Genomic DNA, 18,774 nt, shown 5'->3' on the forward strand with positions numbered 1-18,774 from the left:
CTTTGACTATTTTATTCCCACTACCTAAAATATTGCCTAAAACATATGTTTAATAAATATTTCTTGAAAGAACTAACACTGCATAAAAAAATCTTTTGTATCATAAGTAATAAATAAAAAACACTAAGTTTATTGTACCTTTTGTCTTGCTTAGTATTAAATAGAAAAAATGTTTGTATGAAAAGATATTTAACTTTTTTTCTCAGTGCTTAATATGATCTGAATGGTAAATAAGATTGGTAGGTAAAATTATGTATTAATATTTAAAGTGAGTTAGCAGTCTTTGGTGTTATTTTTCAGCATGAAAAAAGACTTAATAGAAGGACATGAGATAGATTTTTAAAGGAAAAAGGTTTAAAATATATTATCTAATTGGGATATTTAGTTGCTCAATGAAATAATCTTTTTAGGTCATATAATTGCTAATATTTTAATACCTCCTAATTGGATATTTAAAGATTTTCCTAAATATATGAAGAGAACTTATGTGGTTATGTTTATTAGTGGTTCATTGGGTGTACACCATTATAGTTAAAAATAGAGTAAAATTATTTTGTATGATGGTTCATAATTTTTCTCCTTCCTTGTCATTAATTTTAATTCTAGCAAGATAGGTGAACTTGATAAGTTTAAGTTTAGAATGTTATGGTTATCTTTACAAATCAAAAGAGTTTAAATTCCAGGATACATATTTGCGAAGTCCCTTGCGTAACACATTTTCAACATGAAGCAAGATTTGTATATTTCTGGCAGCAAATGAAGGTTTCCCTGTCATCAATGGAAAATTTATGTTGGACTTTCAGTCAAATGCAAGGGTGTCCAATTTTTTATACTACTGTAATCATCAGTTAACTGGTTAACTTGAGTAAATCACTCATTTAAACTTGGTTTTATTCCCTGAAAACAAAAGAATTTGCCTAGGTTGTTTCTTAAGGATTCTCGTAGGCCTTTAATCCTGTGATTCTACTTCATGTGCCAAGTATTTATTGATTTCTATCATATGCTTGGTATTGAGTTCTAGAGAGGTAAATAATCTGGTTGGGAGACAGCATGTAAATCAGTAGACATAATAAATTCTCACGTGTAACAACTTTATAATCACACTGTATTATAATAGAGATCTGGAATATGCCTGAGCACTAAGGAGACACAGAAAGTAATTAACTGCCCTATTTTAAAAATAAGTTAAAGTATCTTTTTTTATACTGCAAATATCTTAATTTCCAAAGCCCATAAACATTTTCTTTTAAATAGGTTATCAAAATTATATATGCACATAGACATAACATACAAAGAAAAAAGAGTGATCATCAACTTCCTGTGCCCTTGTCTCATCAGGTTTTTAAGTGGTTTCCTCTGGTATTTATTTTGTGTTTCTAAGTAATATTTTTATTTATGTATCTTTGATTATATCAATTTTAAATTTATTGATTTTTTATTACAATTTATGAAGTTTTAGCTTAATTCTCTTCCACTTTTCTCTACCTTACTAATATAATTTTAAGAAGTGTTGGTTAATATTCACTCTTTACAATATTATGACTATCTGTTGTTAACTTCTTCACTACTAAGTCAAATATTGGGCTTTCCATCTATTTTTATACCGCATCTTGTTTGTTCAGTACTTAGTAATTGCCCTTTTAAAAACAATTTGTTCAGAGTTCTATGTATTTCTTGTTAGTCTCTCAAACTTTCAGTAATAGCCTCCCAGTAAGATTTTGCACTTAACAGATATCAAATAATCCATTTATCAGGATCTACTTCATGAAATATTTCTCTCTGTTCTATGTATTTTAATTAGGAACTGTTACTATCCTTCAGTGGGATGATAATTTGACTTATGGGGGGAGGGGTTTGCAAAAAAATCTTAGATATTGCAATGGTTTGTGGCTCTCCAAAGTACTGCAGTACGTAAATAGGAACACAGTATATTTGTGGCATTACTTAATAGTCTTTTGGGAGATTGAGGAAGAGGAAGGGACCAATTAGAAAAGAAATGTCTAAAAAGTCTTATGGTGAGAGAGAAGGAAATGCAAGTTGTAAAATACAGCTTTCTTCATCTTCCATCTGATTATTCTCCAAGATAGCTCCACAGCTGTCACCCTGGGGATTCCCTTTCCTTTTCTTCTGTGTATCCTTTCATTCCCCTTTTTTTTTTTTTTTTTTTTTGGCATGTGTTTGCTTTGGTGATGGACATTTCCAGTAACTTCCTGAGAAAGGTTGCTTGAAGGTAACAATTTTGAGAAATGAATATCTGAAAATTTCTTTCCTTCCTTCCTTCCTTTCTTCCTTTCTTTTCTTTTCTTTTCCTTTTCTTTTCTTCTCTTCTCTTCTTTTTTCTTTTCTTTTCTTTTTTCTTTCAGAAAAATGAAACAATTCTGAGGGAAATTATTTCTAACTAATGATATATACATACTATGAAGAAAGAAATTTTTCTTCCAGCTTCTAGTGTTGCTATGAAAAAAACTCGATACCATTAAATTACGTATCCTTCCGCTTCCTTCAGCCTTTAGAGCTTTTAGGTTTTTATCTCTGTTATTTAGAAATTGCATGTTGGGCCTATTGAACGCCTTTTTCTCTCATTGAATGGAGCAAATCCTTTTGATCATGGCCATAGATAGGCTTTAGCCCTGAAAATTTTCTTGTGTTGTATCTTTGTTAATTCCTTGCTTGTAATATTCTCTGTTCTTTCTGGATTACTTTAGTTGAATGTAAACTTCCTGAGTTGTTCCTCTAATATTCTTATCTTTCTACTATTTTCCACATCCATGTCTGTGTGTTTTTATTTTACTTTCTGTGGGATATCCTTGACTTTGTCTTTGGACCTTTCTGTTGAAATTTTAATGTTCACTGTAATTTTGAAAATTTTCTTTGCTCTCTGGATTTTCTTTTCTTTCTTTTTTAACCATGCAGTTCTTAACTCTGAGGCCATTAATAAATTATTATTGACTTCTTTTAGTTTTTAAGAATCCTTCTATGCTTTTCCTCTCATTCTTATATCTTTAAGTTTGTTCTGTTCTCTTTTTTTCACTCTTTGTTTACTTTTTCACTTTCCTCAGTTATCTGGTGAGTCCTTGGAATTATCTTTAATTCACATGGAAGTATGAAAACCCTGACTGCAAGCATGAGACCAGCTTGTCAGCTAGTGGCCTTCTTTAATGGGTGGTGGCTGGGAATAAGTTCGAGGGTTGCCCAGTCTTTATTACATATAGTTTGTTATTTGGGACCATTTAGTTTCTTCAGATAAAGAGTCTCATATCTGATGTCTGACTACCTGTAACTGAGGGTAGACTTTTTTTTAAAAGACATAATATGGTTTGATAAATAGTTTATAGGAACACTGTGGTGATGATTTGGTTGGGAGATATCATTTTGTCTAATTATATTACTTATAGTCTCAGGTCCCTGCCAACATCTCTGCATAAGGAGAGGTTGATATTTGTCTTTAAAAGCAAGTGGAGGCACTACTGTAGTTAAACTCTTCAGGCAGATTTTAAAATATGATTAGAATAAAGTACATAGATTTGCAAAAAATAGTTTCTTTCCCTGCTACATAAAGGCACCTTCCTTCCATTTTTGTCATGTTGGTCTTGAAATCTGGTAATATTATAATGATGAAATTCTGAATTCATTTTAGTAAAATTCCATTATAGCAGAATAATACTCTTTGGAGATTTAAGAGTGATTTTTATTTAATTTAAAGAAGACACTTTTTATATCCAGAAACACTCTTCTCATTTTTACCATTAATGTAAATGCTCGTATTTTTCACTCATTCTGTTTAAGAAATACATGTTGGATATTTACTCGTAAGCCTAGCTTAACAGTGCCATGTTTTCTTCATCAGATCGGTCACTTAAAGCTAGTGTTCCTTGGTACAGTAATTGGAAAGACACATTGATGGAATTGAAAGAAGCATCGTTATATACAGGTATTTCCTGTGGTAGTCTCAGTATTTTAGATTGTTCTCACTCAACTCTTTGTCTGTTAGCTCCCCCCCCCTCAGCTACTACTATTTAGTATTTGTCCCAATTAACATGTCTAAGTTTTCTAAAATGAAGGTGGTCTGGTGATTCTTGTTCAACTTTAACCTGTCCTATCATGAATTATCTTTGGTTTACTCGTGGTTTACAACATCATCTGCTAAATCCATGCATTGTCATTGAATAGTATGATTTGGGCTACTTTTTGTTTTTATAAGAACTTGTTTTTTCTTATCTGTAAGTGTGTACCTATACTTTTTCTGATTACTATCGCTCTGTAAAATGCCATGATATTCTAGAGAGTAATCAAGTGCTTAGAGGGTTGTTTATTCAGTTAATACATTTCCCTAAATTTTTACTTAAGAGCAAAAAATCATACAGAATACTTAAAGTAACAATTTAAAAAGTGGCTAGTGCAAGGTAGGAACTTAATGTAATTATTTTACTGGCATTTTGAAGTACTTTGCTTGCTTATCATCATCCTAGGAATTATTTGCCAGTTATCAACTACTCTGAACAATTAAGAAACTGGAAGATACAGAGATTGTTGAGGATGATGCAGTAGTGACATTAGTCATTAATTATGTTATCCTTTAGTTTTTTTTTTTCCCAAGAAAAAAATTAAGGAACCTCCCCCTCTCATACACAGACACACAAAGTTACTCAATATTTCAGTACTACAGAACAAGAGTTCTTTTTTTAGCTCTCTCATCTGAAATCACAGTGGACTTTAGAGCTGCAGATTTAGCAAGATATTTCTAACCCATTCTGGATTCTCTTCATGCTCTTGTTGGGGTGCAAAGAAAGTTATCCTCTCTCACTCTGTGTTGTTCTAGGTTGGCAAAGAATCAAGCATCAGACAAGCTCAAAGTTTTGCATCATCTTTCAAGAAGGCATAAAATAAGTTGGAGATAGTATCTTTGCAGTCACTAACTTTGTCTTCCTTGTTTTTGTTTTTCATTGAATGGAGTTGAGAATTGAGAATTTTTCATTTCTCATCCTTGTTGGCAAACAAAAAATAATTGACAGTGGAAGACATAATTACCAGACAAATCAAGATGAATGCTATAAAGAATAGCATTGTAAAATTAGCTTTGTCTAGTAGAAGTATGAGACATTTGGTGTTCTATAACTACTATAAAGAATATAAAAGGAAACAGGTGAAACTCATTTTAATAATATCTTTTTTAACACAATATGTCAAAATATCACTTCAAAATATAATCACTATAAAATTTTATTATTTTGGTTCTGTCTTTGAAATCTCCATGTATTTTATACCCTTACAATAATCGGTTCAAACTAGCCACATTTCAGTTGCCCAGTAGTCAGATGTGACTAGTGGCTACCTACCTTATTGAACAACCTATTTCTAGACTCTAATGACAATGGTGAAATTAATCATATGCAGAAATCCCAGTCTATGAGTCTTCAGATGACACTATCAAGTGTGAATTTTCTCAATCAAGAATTGATGAGTGAGCAATGATTTTTAGTATAAAAAAGAGAATATTTTCATCCAGCTAATCAGTAAATGGGAAAGCCACATGATAGTGTTCTTTAATCTTTTATGATGCTTGTGTAACAAAATTTACTTGATACAGTTTGTAAGCAGATAAATATTGAAGGCAAGTGTGTATGTGAAGATTATGGATGGAATTAGGTGATGTAGAAGTGAAAAATTCTTTGTGTTGATTGTACTTGTTATTGTCTTTTTTTAAAGATTTATTTATTTATACAAGAACTGGGGTACAGGCCAGATGCGCAAGAGGGTGAGAGGATTGACCAGAGACAGAGCAGGCAACAGAACAGGCAGACTGACTGAAATTCACTGCTGAGGGGAGCAGCGGGTGACACAGGAGAGGTCTGCCGTGCCATGTGTATTGTTCCGAGCCGGTGGGGATCGAACTAGCACTGCAGAGGCTGCGGACAGCTTCACAGCGCTGCGCTCAACTGCCTGCGCCCCTCAGGAGGCCCTACTTGTTATTCAGAGGTCTAAAAAGGAAAATCTTTTGCCATTATGGGGCAAATAATATGGCCTTTTATCTTTGGCAAAATGTTGCATTTCAGCTATGCAAATGAGGAAGAACCCAGTAGTAATGATAAACTAGAACTTATTAGAAATGTATTTGAATCTGGAATCAACATTTATATAATGAATGTGTTCTAGTTTCTTGAGTAACAGTTGATGAACAGTGAGTTGCATTCAAAGAACATTGTCTAATTAGGCATATATTTTTTAAAGCCAGGAAAAACATTTGAGTTTGCTGTGTTTTTAATTTCTTACTAAAATTCCTAGTCAGAATTGTTTTTTATGGGGCCTCCCTGGTGGCACAAGGGGTTAAGACACAACCTATGAAGCTTTCTGCAGCCACTGTAGCATGAGTACGATCCCCCCTGCTGGCCAGGGAGCAACCTACAGGGCACAGCAGACCTCTCCTGACTTGCCCGCTGCTCCCCTCAGCAGTGTATTTCAGTCAATCTGCTTGTTCTGTTCCCACTCTCTCTGGTGAGTCCTCTCACCTCCCACACATCTGGACTGTACCCCAGTTCTTGTATGCATAAATAAATAAATCTTTAAAAAAATTGTTTTTTATTATGCTTTTATTCTTAATTCTGTAAATAATCTGTAAAATGAATTAAAAATAAAGAGTATCGAGGGTCAATTAAAAAATCTTCCATTGTTTCTGTGAATTTAAAAAATTGGGCATAAGTAATTATGACTCATTCTTTAGAATACTTTTTGATTTTTTTGCTGATTTTTCTGAGAACACTTGATCAGCTTATAGTTTCCAAGAATGTTTTGTCAAGGGTGTGGTAAAATACAAGAGGAATATTTTTTGGTTCTTCATATTGTATGTAAAATCTTTTATGATTTGCAGAATACTCATAAATTTTATAAGTCTGGTCTTAGTTTTCATTTTTGTATTCTAGGCTCTTCTGAATTAGACCCTATTTTCCAATAATTATCTTTCGTGTCACCCATTTTTGACTTGTGGCCAGTTTAATTTATTGAATTAAATATTTACATAGCATTTAATTATTTAATTTCTTCTTACTTGAATATTTTCATCCTGAAAATCTTATTGTTTTAGTATATATACTATTTATCTGGTGTTATTTGGAATTTAGAATTTCTTACTGCTTTTTGTGTAGTTTGTATAATGATTTTGCTGACACTTTGATTAGGAAGGGAAAAATGTGACTTGCAGATGATGTCTCTGGTTAGGCTAGCCATTCTTTTTCACTTGCATATGTAGGGGTGCTAAGTATTTTTTTATTTCAATAGTACAAGTACCAAAGTTGTTTAGGTCTAATTCATTACTTGCAGTTCTTATTATTAGAAACACTAATAACTGTGTCTCAAGCTATTGGCACTAAGAAAGGAAAAAAGAAGAGACTGAGAGCTGCATTTTTAAGTGTGAGTGGAATATGGAGCATTATGTCCTTTTTTCAGCTCTTAGCTGCCTTCCTTACCAGACAAAGTATGGTCTGCATAAAGAAATTGTAATTGGCAGGATAGCAGTGGGTTGAGCCCAGCGCTGTGAACCTGTCTGCAACCTCTGCAGCGTGGGTTCAATTCCCGGTCGACAACGGAGATTCCCACATGGCATGGCAGACCTCTCCTGTTGCACCCGCTGCTCCCCTCAGCAGTGCTTTCGGTTCGTCTGCCCGTTCTGCTCCCCGTTCTGTCTCCGGTGAATCCTCTCACCCTCCCATGACTCTGGCCTCTACCCCAGCTATTGTATAAATAAAAAATAAATCTTTTAAAAAAAAAAAAAAAAAGAACATGTAGAGATAGAGGTTTGAGAAAAATAGTGATTTCATCCCAAAATATAAGAGAATTTTTAAGGGAAGAGAATTTTCACTGAGTGTTCTGTTAGCATAAAAAATTTTAAAACTGTTATTTTTTTCTACCCTCTGTAAATGTCAGTTGAAAAGCAAAAATAGAAAGATTCCCTTTATTTATTGGGATGTAAAAGGAGTAAGCGGGTAGGGGGAGAGAGGGAGAAGGGACTTCTTAATTACCCTGCCAAGAAAGGTGGCTGAAGGGAAAAATTATCTTAGTAACCTGAATGTGACCTATCTGAAGTATACAACACATCCCTAACATATATTTTTAAGTTTTTTCTTTGCTTCTCTTATTTTTAGCTGAGTCCCCAGTGTCATTTAAAAAGTGCTATTTAATAACTCTAACACACGTTTAATAATTGTGTGCTTGCCTTCTCAGTTTTATTTTTAATTATGTAGACATGTATATCATTCCAAAATCAAGACTATAAATATAAAACAAGGTACATTCAGAGAGCTCTAACTTTTCTTATATCTTCTTACATTACTTATCTATCCTCTCCCTTATTACATAATTTATTAGATTTATGCTTCTGCTGTTTCTGTTATATTTGACATTGTGTACAAAATGTGTGTCTCTCTTATTTTCTTACACAAAAATGTGTATTTTTCTACTCTTGTCTTTTTTCACATTAACAATATATACTGGAGAGCATTTTATAGTAATATGTAGATTTTTCCATTTCTCTTACAGCTACATAGTACATACATTTGATGGATGTACAGTAGTTTATTAAATCTGTTTCCTTCTGATGGACATGTGGGATTTCTAGTCTTATTATGGATACTGTTGTAATGGTTAGCTATTTTGAAATATGTAATTTGTTTATTCAGAACACCCCAGATCCGACATTAAAAAAAAACCTTTTCATAGGCCTACAATTTTCTGTTATTTGTTAAATTTTTTTTTAAAAGATTTATTTTTATACAAGAACCAGGGTACAGGCCAGATGTGCGGGAGGGCAAGAGGATTCACCCCAGAGAGAGTGGGGAACAGAATGGGCAGACCTACTGAAATACACTGCTGAGGGGAGCAGCGGGCGAGACGAGAGTTCTGTCCCACCATGTGGGTATCTCGGTTGCTGGCGGGAATCGAACTGGCACTACAGAGGCTGTGGACAGCTTCACATTGCTGTGCTCAACCGCCTGCACCACCAGGGAGGCCCATGTTATTTGTTAAATTTAAGCACCATTGGAACTACAAAGTAAACAGAAAATTAATCAGACTAGGTAAAGTAATTTCCCCATATCTGTGGAGATTTCTTCTTTGTTAACCAAAATTTTCACTATTCTTTCTTGTTATTGGTACTAAATGAAAATATACATTAATTTTCCTGGCAGTCCAATTTTGACTGATAAATGTTAATTGCTAGAAGGAAAGTTGGTTTTGTGTTGTACCAAGACTAGTCCATGTCATTTATTTGCCAATTTTGCCACTTTTAATGATACATTATAATTCTGAGAATGTAAACGATACATTTGCTGTATTTTCAGTGATTAAGATGAAGCAAAGTATATAAGATTTGGTAATTAGCATAAATAACTAGGAATGGAGTATCTTTTTGGTAAAACTGGTTAGTAAACATGGTTAAATCAGATTATGGCAACGTTTAAGTTCAAATAAAGTTAGAATACTTATGTAAAATGCTTAGTGTGGTGCAAGATTGATTTGACATTTTAAGAATCATATACTTTTATATATTTATATATAAAATATACATCTTTGTGTATATATATGTAAGATATATAGACATCTTTGTATTTGACTGTAAGTTTTAAAATTCCACTTAAAGAGGGTTTGAGTACTCTTACTCAAGGAATCAAATTATAAATTAGGATTTCTCAACCACACCGCTATTGATATTTTGAGCAAAATTATTCTTTGTTGTGGGAGGCTGTCGTATTCTGTTCATTGTAGGATAGTTTGAATCATTCCTGACCTCTTTGCCTCTATACCACTAGTGTCCCCCTCACCATCCTTAGTTAAGGCGGCCAAAAGTATCTCCAAATATTGCCAATAACTTGAGAGTCAAGATCATTCTCAGTTGAGATGTTTGGAAATGATATCATTTATGAAAAGGAACTAAAGACAGCATGAGTAGTGACAGGGGCACAAAACTTTAGTTTTAAAATCTATTTATGTAGGTGATCTTAATTCATAGGTAAGTAAGTTGTTGAGATCATTGTGTTGGTTTGGATAGAAGTCAATCTTATGTTTGCAAATATATTGTATTCCCATGTATGAATATGTGTGTCTGGCTTAAAATGCATATTCATATTAAATATTTATCAAAAAATATATCCATATATATTGTAAAGCACATATGAAAAACACTTGTTTACTGCTAGAAATTATCTTTCATACCTTTGACTAATATTGATTGAAATTTTGTCTGTTGTAAACTGGTTCTATTGAAGAATTTTAACTTTTATATATTGTTAATTTTAGCTACTACTCCATGGTTTGAATCTTATAGAGAGACATTTCTTCAGTCGATGCCAGCATCAGATCATGAATTTCTGAACCACTATTTAGCGTGTATCCTTTGTTCTCTTAAATATTTTGGAAGTTGTTAATCTCACCGATAGTTATATAAAGGTAAAATTGTTGAGAGAATTAGAGAATAGAATTATTATTTATTGATGATGCTTCAAATTTTTGTTACTACTGTTATTTTTTTTTTTTTTTTTTGTGGGACCTTCGGCGGCAGCTGGGGAACGAACTGGCACTGTAGAGGCTGCGGGCAGCCTCGCAGCCCAGCGCTCAACTGATGCGCCACCAGGGGAGGCCCACTACTGTTATTCTTTTCTTTTGATAGCATCCTAGACTCAGAACTGGTACAATTAAATTAATTTTGGTTATAACATATGAATATTTAGGACTGGCTTATTCTTTTTCTTTATCCTCCAGCCTCAGTATTTATGTTTAAAAAGGTTTTAAGGCATTTTAGAAAGAGAAAATCTAAACTGTCAGTGTTGTTAGTTCCGACTGCCTCAAAATTAATTGCTTATGCAAAAGCACATATTTTTAAAAGTTTTCAATTTTTAAGATGTTCTTTATTTATTTTGACAATTATGGCTTTTCAACTATCTTAATGAGTTTACAGAGTAAAGTTAAGAGGGTAGAGGTTGAAACTACACTGAGATAGAATAGAGAGACCAAGATTCAGCAGAATTGTTCATTATGTTGATAGTTGTACAATTTTGGTATTATCCATTTTAATTTTCATGGGTTTCCTTATTGTATATATAAACGACCTAAAGTGTCAAAAAAATCTTTAAGATTTAGAACTCTGATTTATTTTGAAGAAATTATTTTGTGCTTCCAGTAGAAACTTATGAAACCAAATTTTTTTTAACTTAGAAACTATCTTTTTAAAGTTTAATAGAATAGTATTTATCATTGACTGATAAATGATAATTACCTTAATGCTATTTATAAGGCATGTTGGTAGCATCATCTAGTGAAGCTGAACCTATGGAACAGTTTTCAAAGTTGTCACATGAACAGCATCGAATTCAGCACAACAGTGACTGTTCCTACCCCAAGTGGTTTATACCAAACACACTTAAATATTATGTACTTTTACATGATGTAAGTGCAGGAGATGAACAGAGGTAAGTTTTATTTTCTTAAGTAAGACTTTTTTCTATTACATGGCATAACATTAATTTGGGCATGGCTTACTTAAATTTTAGGTGTATTTTTCATCTAAGGGAGTAAAAGTTATTAATAAAACATTTAATTATGCTTTATATTCCAGAGTTATATGACAGCTAAGTAATTTCATGTTAGATTTCATATGCTTGCCCAGACTTTCCTTTAAATATGTGTCTTTATTGCTACCATCTTTGTACAGGAATGTGTGCTATTTCATGCCTATAGGTCTTAACTGTTACTTTATATAAAATTATTTCTCATTTTACTTTTTCCTTTCTCCAGTTTTCCTCTAACTCTTCTTTTCCTGATTGTTTGTAGGTACTTCTTTCTTTACTCTTTGCTTGTCACTGTATATTTTTAGACTTGATGTTTTTCACACTCAAAAACATCCTACACCTTTTTTATGTTCCCTTTTACATTTGTTATTAGTGATTTGCAATAGTCCTTTTATCATTCAGTTAAATAAATAAACTTGAAAAATTAACATTAAAAGCAATTTCACCTTTTTGACTGTAGAGTTTATTTTTACTTTTTGGTTGAAGATAGTGATCAAATTAATCTTTTGTTTCAAACTATTACTCTGCTATCTCAATGCCATTTAGGATATGTAGCAAAATAATCATTTCTTGACTGTGTTCTGAGCACAAACCTTGTTCTGAGCTTGCTTTTAATAAAATTCGCTCTGTAAAACCAAAGAATTACTGTGAGAATTAAGATGATTTTTTTCAATCATCACCTGTTGGATAAAGTATATTATATAAATAGAACTAATTTGAACTGGCTCTTAAAATTAGCTTCTAACAGTTGAATATGGTTTAAATCTACTATGGTGAAAGGTTATAACTGAGATAATTTAAATATTACTGAATAATTGCTAATTTAAATTCAAAATGATAGAATATTTTCCAGGGTTTTTGTTTTTTCTGTCAGATAGTTAAGAAATACCTTTTCAACTAGATTTTGCCCTCTCTACCAAAATTTCATTTTCCGTCAGCATGTACTGTTTGTTTCTTAAGTTGTCTTATTTGAAATTTCTTGTCTCCCACTTATTGTTAACTTGATAGTTAAAGTATGGAAATCAAAATGCTTTTTGTTGCATCTGAGATGTAATTCATGGAACCAGCTATTACAAATTTTGAAAGAAAAATGTGTAGATTTAATGTAATAAATACCTTGACTGTGTTTCTTTTCCTTTTCTTTTACTATGTCTCTCTGTAGACAGCTAAGGGAAGGATAAACTTTGGCAGCAAAAGATGTTTGCAGTTTGTTGGTACATATACTATTCTGCTTTACTACTTATATTTTTGATAAATGTTCTCTAAAATTGAATTTAATTCATAATTCTCAAAGACTAGTCAGCATTGTTGGAGAGAAAGCCTTCCTCATCTACAAATTGGAAGCTGCTCTTTGGAAATTCATAATGCATATTAGCAGTTGATAGGCTTGGAAATAGTCTACTACAAAGAAATTAGTTCCCCTAACTATAGACCAGAAGTCTCTCTTTGAATAACGTATAGGAATATCTTGTTGCAAAATTTTATTCCATGGAACATACTTTGGTAATTACTTTAAAGGGATATCTAAGCTAGCCAGGTTTCAGTTAGGACCATGGTCTTTTGTTTTAATTTAAAATTTTTTCTATTTCTTAATTTTCTGTTCTACCTTTTGTTGGGATTATTTTTGCATTATTTTAATATCCACTGTTGCCTGAACTTCTTCATTTATAAACTTCAATTATAAACTTCTTTCCCTTTTTTATTTTAGAGCTGAATCAATTTATGAAGAAATGAAACAAAAATACGGAACTCAGGGTTGCTATTTACTTAAAATTAATTCTCGAACTTCTAATCGAGCATCTGATGAACAGATACCAGATCCTTGGAGTCAGTATCTGCAGAAAAATAGTATTCAAAACCAGGTATATGTAAAATAAATGAAGCAAATCATAAAAACTCTATTTCAATTTTATGACATAGTGGTATCACTGTAGAATTTTTTTATGTCTTGGTTTAACTAGTAGGATTATTAATATTTAGTAAAACTGATTAGTTTTGATCTTTCAACATGGGGGCTCTTAAGTCAGTGGTTCAAAAGTTGTTTTTAACTAACTGCAGCAATCCCTATGTGTTCTCTTTTCACATATATCAGTGTTAACTGATCTTTTTCTTAAAAGGTAGAAAGTGAATTTACACATTAAGAATTGAATTAGATTGGCTAGACATGTAAAGAATAGAATTTTTGACTTGTATATTTATTTCATTATCAATGCTTACAGTCAATTCTTTATTATCCACATGCTCTGGGGTTGCCTTCCTTCATTTCCAACATGCTGCTCTTATGGCCACCTTTTGGAGCTCATACTTTTTAGGTGGGTGGGCTTTTTTCCCTAACTTTCCTCTGATTTCCTTTACTTCTGAATTATCAGGAAGCGTTTCTTCCTTATCTTTATTAATCTAGAGTTCTAGATTAGTGTTAATAGTTGTCTGTTGGCTGAAGTGGGTGGGTGCCAGGTTTCACTGTGTCAACTTTTAAGATTGAATTGTATGCCACTTGGTAGTAGTTAAATACCATGTTCCTATGGTTAGTTCAGAAAATCAATACTTGACTGTTTTTTGTTTACTAAGAGGATTTCTCACATAAATGGAAAATATATTTTGTACAATTATGTATTCTTTATATGATATTACTTTTAAAATGTTATATTGGATGTTCTAATGTAAATATTGTTTGATCTGTTTGTCTTATTTTTCTATTTTATATATGGAATGTTTCATTCCAATGCAGTGCTGTACTGCTATTCTATTTGGATTTATAGTGTGATGATTGCCAACCTTATTTAAGATAATTTGGGGAGAAGTGAGGAAAAAAAGTACCGGTTGGGTGTGAAGGAGCTTTACTTTCAGGGTCTTTCAGGGCTATATGCAGAATAGGAATTATATTGGAAATAATGGTTAAATTGCCTTTAAACTTAACGAGTCACTTCATCTAGACACAGTATTCACTGTCTTCTCAAATAACATGTGCTATGTCTAAACAAGTTGAGGAGCAACCAAATACTTTCTACCTTTTTTTGTTCTCACTAATCCTGTGGCGACCATATCAGTTTTCCATTAAGATACCTTTTAAAATACAAAAGGATGACTCTCATTTCCTTTTTTAATATTTTTCCAGACTAAATATACCTAGTTTTTATGGCTTTTTTTTTCCACTTTGTTAAATGTGGTTTCAGAGTGTTTTTTATTCTGATCAGTTTCCTGTTAAGTTCTAAATTATGTAAAAGCATGGTACTCACAATTACTGCCTTATATCTACTAGTCTCATGGAGCGGTCTGGTTATTTTTAGTTTTATGCATTCCTTTATTAGTTGAGAAACCAATGCCTTTGTACAAATAAACATTGTATTGGTTGTTTTTTTTCCAAAATCCCTTGATTATTTAGAGTGTATTATAGCCAGCTAACAATTGTGTCCATGACCCAGGAATTTCCTTCCATAACACAGGTCCTTTTTCCCTCCTGCCTTACCTATTTTAGTAGTTCATCTTTCTTGTCATTATTCCTTAAGATAGACAGATACAGGGCCTCCCCATGGTGCAGCGGGCTGAGCACAGTACTGTGAAGCTGTCTGCAGCCTCTGCAGTGCAGGTTTGATTCCCAGCTGGCCAGGGAGATTCCCACATAGTGTGGCAGACCTCTCCTGTCGCACCTGCTGCTCCCCTCAGCAGTGTGTTTCAGTAGATTTGCCTGTTCTGCTGCCCACTGTCTCTTGTGAATCCTCTCACCCTCCCACGCCTCTGGCCTGTACCCCAGATCTTGTATAAAAATAAATAAATCTTTTTAAAAAAAAAAAAGGAAAAAGATAGACCGATACACACATGCACACACACGTGTATTCATGCAAGTGTCTAAATATGTATCACTTAAACAGGTTAAACTGAGATAGAGATAATTGAATTTTGGAAGAATTAGAGTAGTATATAGAATGTAAAAGGGAATTTAAAAATATACTAGGTTTGGAATGGAATGATAGAATAGAATAGGTGAAGGCAATGAAGAATTGGAAGACTAGACTGTATGAGTCTTGCATAGCAAATAAATGAGGCTTACAAGGTTAGTCAGCAGAGTAGCCATACTTGATGGATTTGGTGATAACTTAAACATGACTAGATATAACTGCTAATGCTTTGTTATTTTATCTTGATAGGAATCATATGAAGATGGTCCTTGTACTATAACCTCAAATAAGAATTCTGACTGTAACTTGCTTTCATTGGATGGATTAGATAACGAAGTCAAAGGTCTTGATCTCTTTTCTCTAAATTGCACTTGAAAATTATGCATGGCTGTCAAAGCATGATAATCTTTATAGACAAAAGATGGGAAGAATTTCCATAATAAAAAGAATAATGAGCATATTAACTTTTCTCCTGAAGATTTTATTTTGAGTTTGCATATTTTGACATTTAAAAATTTGTTTTAATAATTTGTCAGATTTCTTTTTTAAAATTGATGTGGCAAGCAAAAGAAGATAGGATGTACAGCATTAATTATTTCCAAAATTTATGACTTTAAGAACTTTATTTTTTGTTTTTATATTACATTTTTGATAGTGGTAGCTCTAGAACTATTTGGTTATAATTTTCCTGTTGCGTAGTTGTGCTATTTAAAAATAATTCATTTATTACTTAAAAACTGTACTCTTTATTTACATGAATTTTAAATTTCCATTATGTTTAGCAAATAGAAATAAAGCTATATTGGGCCTCCCTGGTGGCGCAGCAGTTGAGTGGTGGGTTGCGAAGCTGCCCGCAGCCTCTACAGCGCCAGTTTGATACCCGGCTGCTCCCCAGCCACCGGAGGAGGGTCCCACATGGCGCGCAGACTTCTCCTGCTGCCCGCTGCTCCCCTTAGCAGTGTACCTTGGTCCTTCTGCGTGCTCTGCTGCCTGCTCTGCTGCCTACTCTGGCTCTGGTGAATTCTCTCACCCTCCTGCGCTTCTGACTATACCCAGTGCTTATATAAATAAATACATTTTTAAAATAAATAAATAAATAAATAAACCAAAAAAAAAGAAATAAAACTATATTATCTTGAGGGGAAAAGATGAATGTTACTGTATTTTAGACTTCTAAAAAATAGGAGAAGATATTTTTTTAGCAGTATGGTAGTAATATCACAATTTTCTGTTGCATTCTGAGAGTAAAAAAAGTCTTTTTTTCAGTAGATGGATTACCAAATAACTTTAAAGCTCATCCACTTCAATTGGACCCATCCAGTGACCCTTCCAACAGCATTGATGGCCCCGATTATATGAAATCTGCTTCGTCATTCCATGAAACAAAGAAAGCAAATATAGGTGTTATTCATGGTGCATGTTTAACACTTACTGATCATGATAGAATTCGACAGTTTATACAAGAGTTCACGTTTCGGGGCCTTTTGCCACATATAGAGAAAACAATTCGGCAATTAAATGATCAGGTAAGACTTAGATTTTTGAATTAGTATTTTAAAAATTTTATCAACTAGTAAACAAGAACATAGTATAAATTATTTAAAGTATTTGAATTTTTTTGGTTTGTTTTCAGAAGCTATTAGAATTTATTGACATTACTATCTGTTGAAATTCTAATAAATCCTAAACGAGTCTTACTTGTTTTCATGAGGAATTTTGCCAGCATATTGCGTAGTTTTCTATTAATGTTGTTAAAATGAACATTTCCTCACTTTTAAAGTCTTTTATTTAGAATTTCTCTTTTGTAAGCTAAAGAAGAATATTAAATTCTCATTTTTTCAATGTTCTTTTCTTAGCTAATATCAAGAAAAGGTTTGAGTCGATCTCTCTTTTCTGCCACTAAAAAATGGTTTAGTGGCAGTAAAGTTCCGGAAAAGAGCATTAATGAGCTGAAAAATACATCTGGATTGCTGTAAGTAAAATACTGTTTTTGTTTTTCCTCTATTTAACCCTGAATAGTTTGTATGATTGCAAAAAATGATTATCTTTTTAGTTTCTTATTTTCGTAGAGATCAAATCTGAAATTCATAAGAACAGTAACTATAAATTATACTGAATTTGAAATGCTACCTTTAAGTAATTGGACATCTAAATATAAACAACAAAAGTGGGAAAGTCACTTTAATTTGGGTCTGAGTCCTTATTTGTAAAAAGATACAAAGTATTCATTAAAAATTCCTCTTAAAATATTGTGATCTAGTGATCTAAGACATGGCATATATTTAGAAAATTTTGTTTAATCTAAATTCTTGTGTTAAGGGGGAAAATGAAATTTATTTTGAATTTTTATCTGTTTTCCTGCTTATAACACCTGGGATTAATTATTTATTTCATAATTTCACCAAGTCAAAAACGCTACTTGTTATTGAGATGTTCTCACTCCATATAGAACTTTGAATGATATATATGAGAATATTGGTTTCCAAATATCTTTGAGAAATGACAGTTTGTCTTTGGAGGTAGAATTCTTTATAAATCAGGCTCAATTTTCCTCATGTTCTGGGCAGTTGAGCAACTTGTTAGACATATTACTATATGTAATAACTTAAGAATCATACATTATAAATTGTTGTCTTAATTTATTTTGTATTGACAGGTATCCACCAGAAGCACCAGAGCTTCAAATCAGGAAAATGGCTGACTTATGTTTTTTGGTACAGCATTATGATTTGGCTTATAATTGCTATCATACTGCAAAGAAGGATTTTCTTAATGATCAAGCAATGCTTTATGCAGCTGGTGCCTTGGTTGGTATTATATAGTAATTTTTTAATTTCTGCCACCATAAATGATTTTGAAATTTCTCTTTATGAAATGGCAAACAAAATACCTAGGGATAAACTTATACTCATAGCACATGCAGTTGTTCATAGTTTATGCGGGCACTATGATAGTTGGTGAGGATAAAGAGGTATTCCTAAACAGTTACTTGAAGTTCATACTGTCCTGGAACTTAGTCTGTTAGGTTAAAGGTTTAAATCACATCCCAATTTTTAGACAATTTTTCCAGCAATTTTTTTCTGTTTTTAAAAATGTTTTGCAGAGAATTGCATTTATTGATCCTGAAAATGGATTGGCATTAGCATTTTTCCCCTAATTTCTGACTGTTTCATTTATTTCTTTTTAAAGTTTTATTAAAACTTAATCTACATGAAAGCATAAGTATAAACATAAAAAAAATGAAACCTGTATTTCTAATACACAGCAGTGCTAAAGGATTAGCGTTGCTTTGTATCATATGACTTATATATGAAGTTATAGACATT

General features: G+C 32.5%; 1 protein-coding gene across 4 annotated transcripts in view; it reads left to right on the top strand.

Annotated features, from left to right (window-relative positions):
* Positions 1-18,774, top strand: part of TRAPPC8 (trafficking protein particle complex subunit 8) — a 68,311-nt gene that overhangs the window by 9,163 nt on the left and 40,374 nt on the right. Inside the window, exons 3-10 of one of the 4 annotated variants that reach the window (XM_054694111.1) lie at positions 3,848-3,931; positions 10,285-10,374; positions 11,279-11,453; positions 13,261-13,414; positions 15,698-15,791; positions 16,715-16,974; positions 17,305-17,420; positions 18,105-18,255. In XM_054694111.1, coding sequence (XP_054550086.1) covers positions 3,848-3,931; positions 10,285-10,374; positions 11,279-11,453; positions 13,261-13,414; positions 15,698-15,791; positions 16,715-16,974; positions 17,305-17,420; positions 18,105-18,255 — 1,124 coding nt within the window. The remainder of the gene's footprint in view (positions 1-3,847; positions 3,932-10,284; positions 10,375-11,278; positions 11,454-13,260; positions 13,415-15,697; positions 15,792-16,714; positions 16,975-17,304; positions 17,421-18,104; positions 18,256-18,774) is intronic. The other 3 variants (XM_054694112.1, XM_037508692.2, XM_037508691.2) reach the window with 3 other exon arrangements.

This window comes from Talpa occidentalis, unplaced genomic scaffold (genome assembly GCF_014898055.3).
Source record: "Talpa occidentalis isolate TD23 unplaced genomic scaffold, MPIMG_talOcc4v2.1 talOcc4.13, whole genome shotgun sequence".
Taxonomy (NCBI): Eukaryota; Metazoa; Chordata; class Mammalia; order Eulipotyphla; family Talpidae; genus Talpa; species Talpa occidentalis.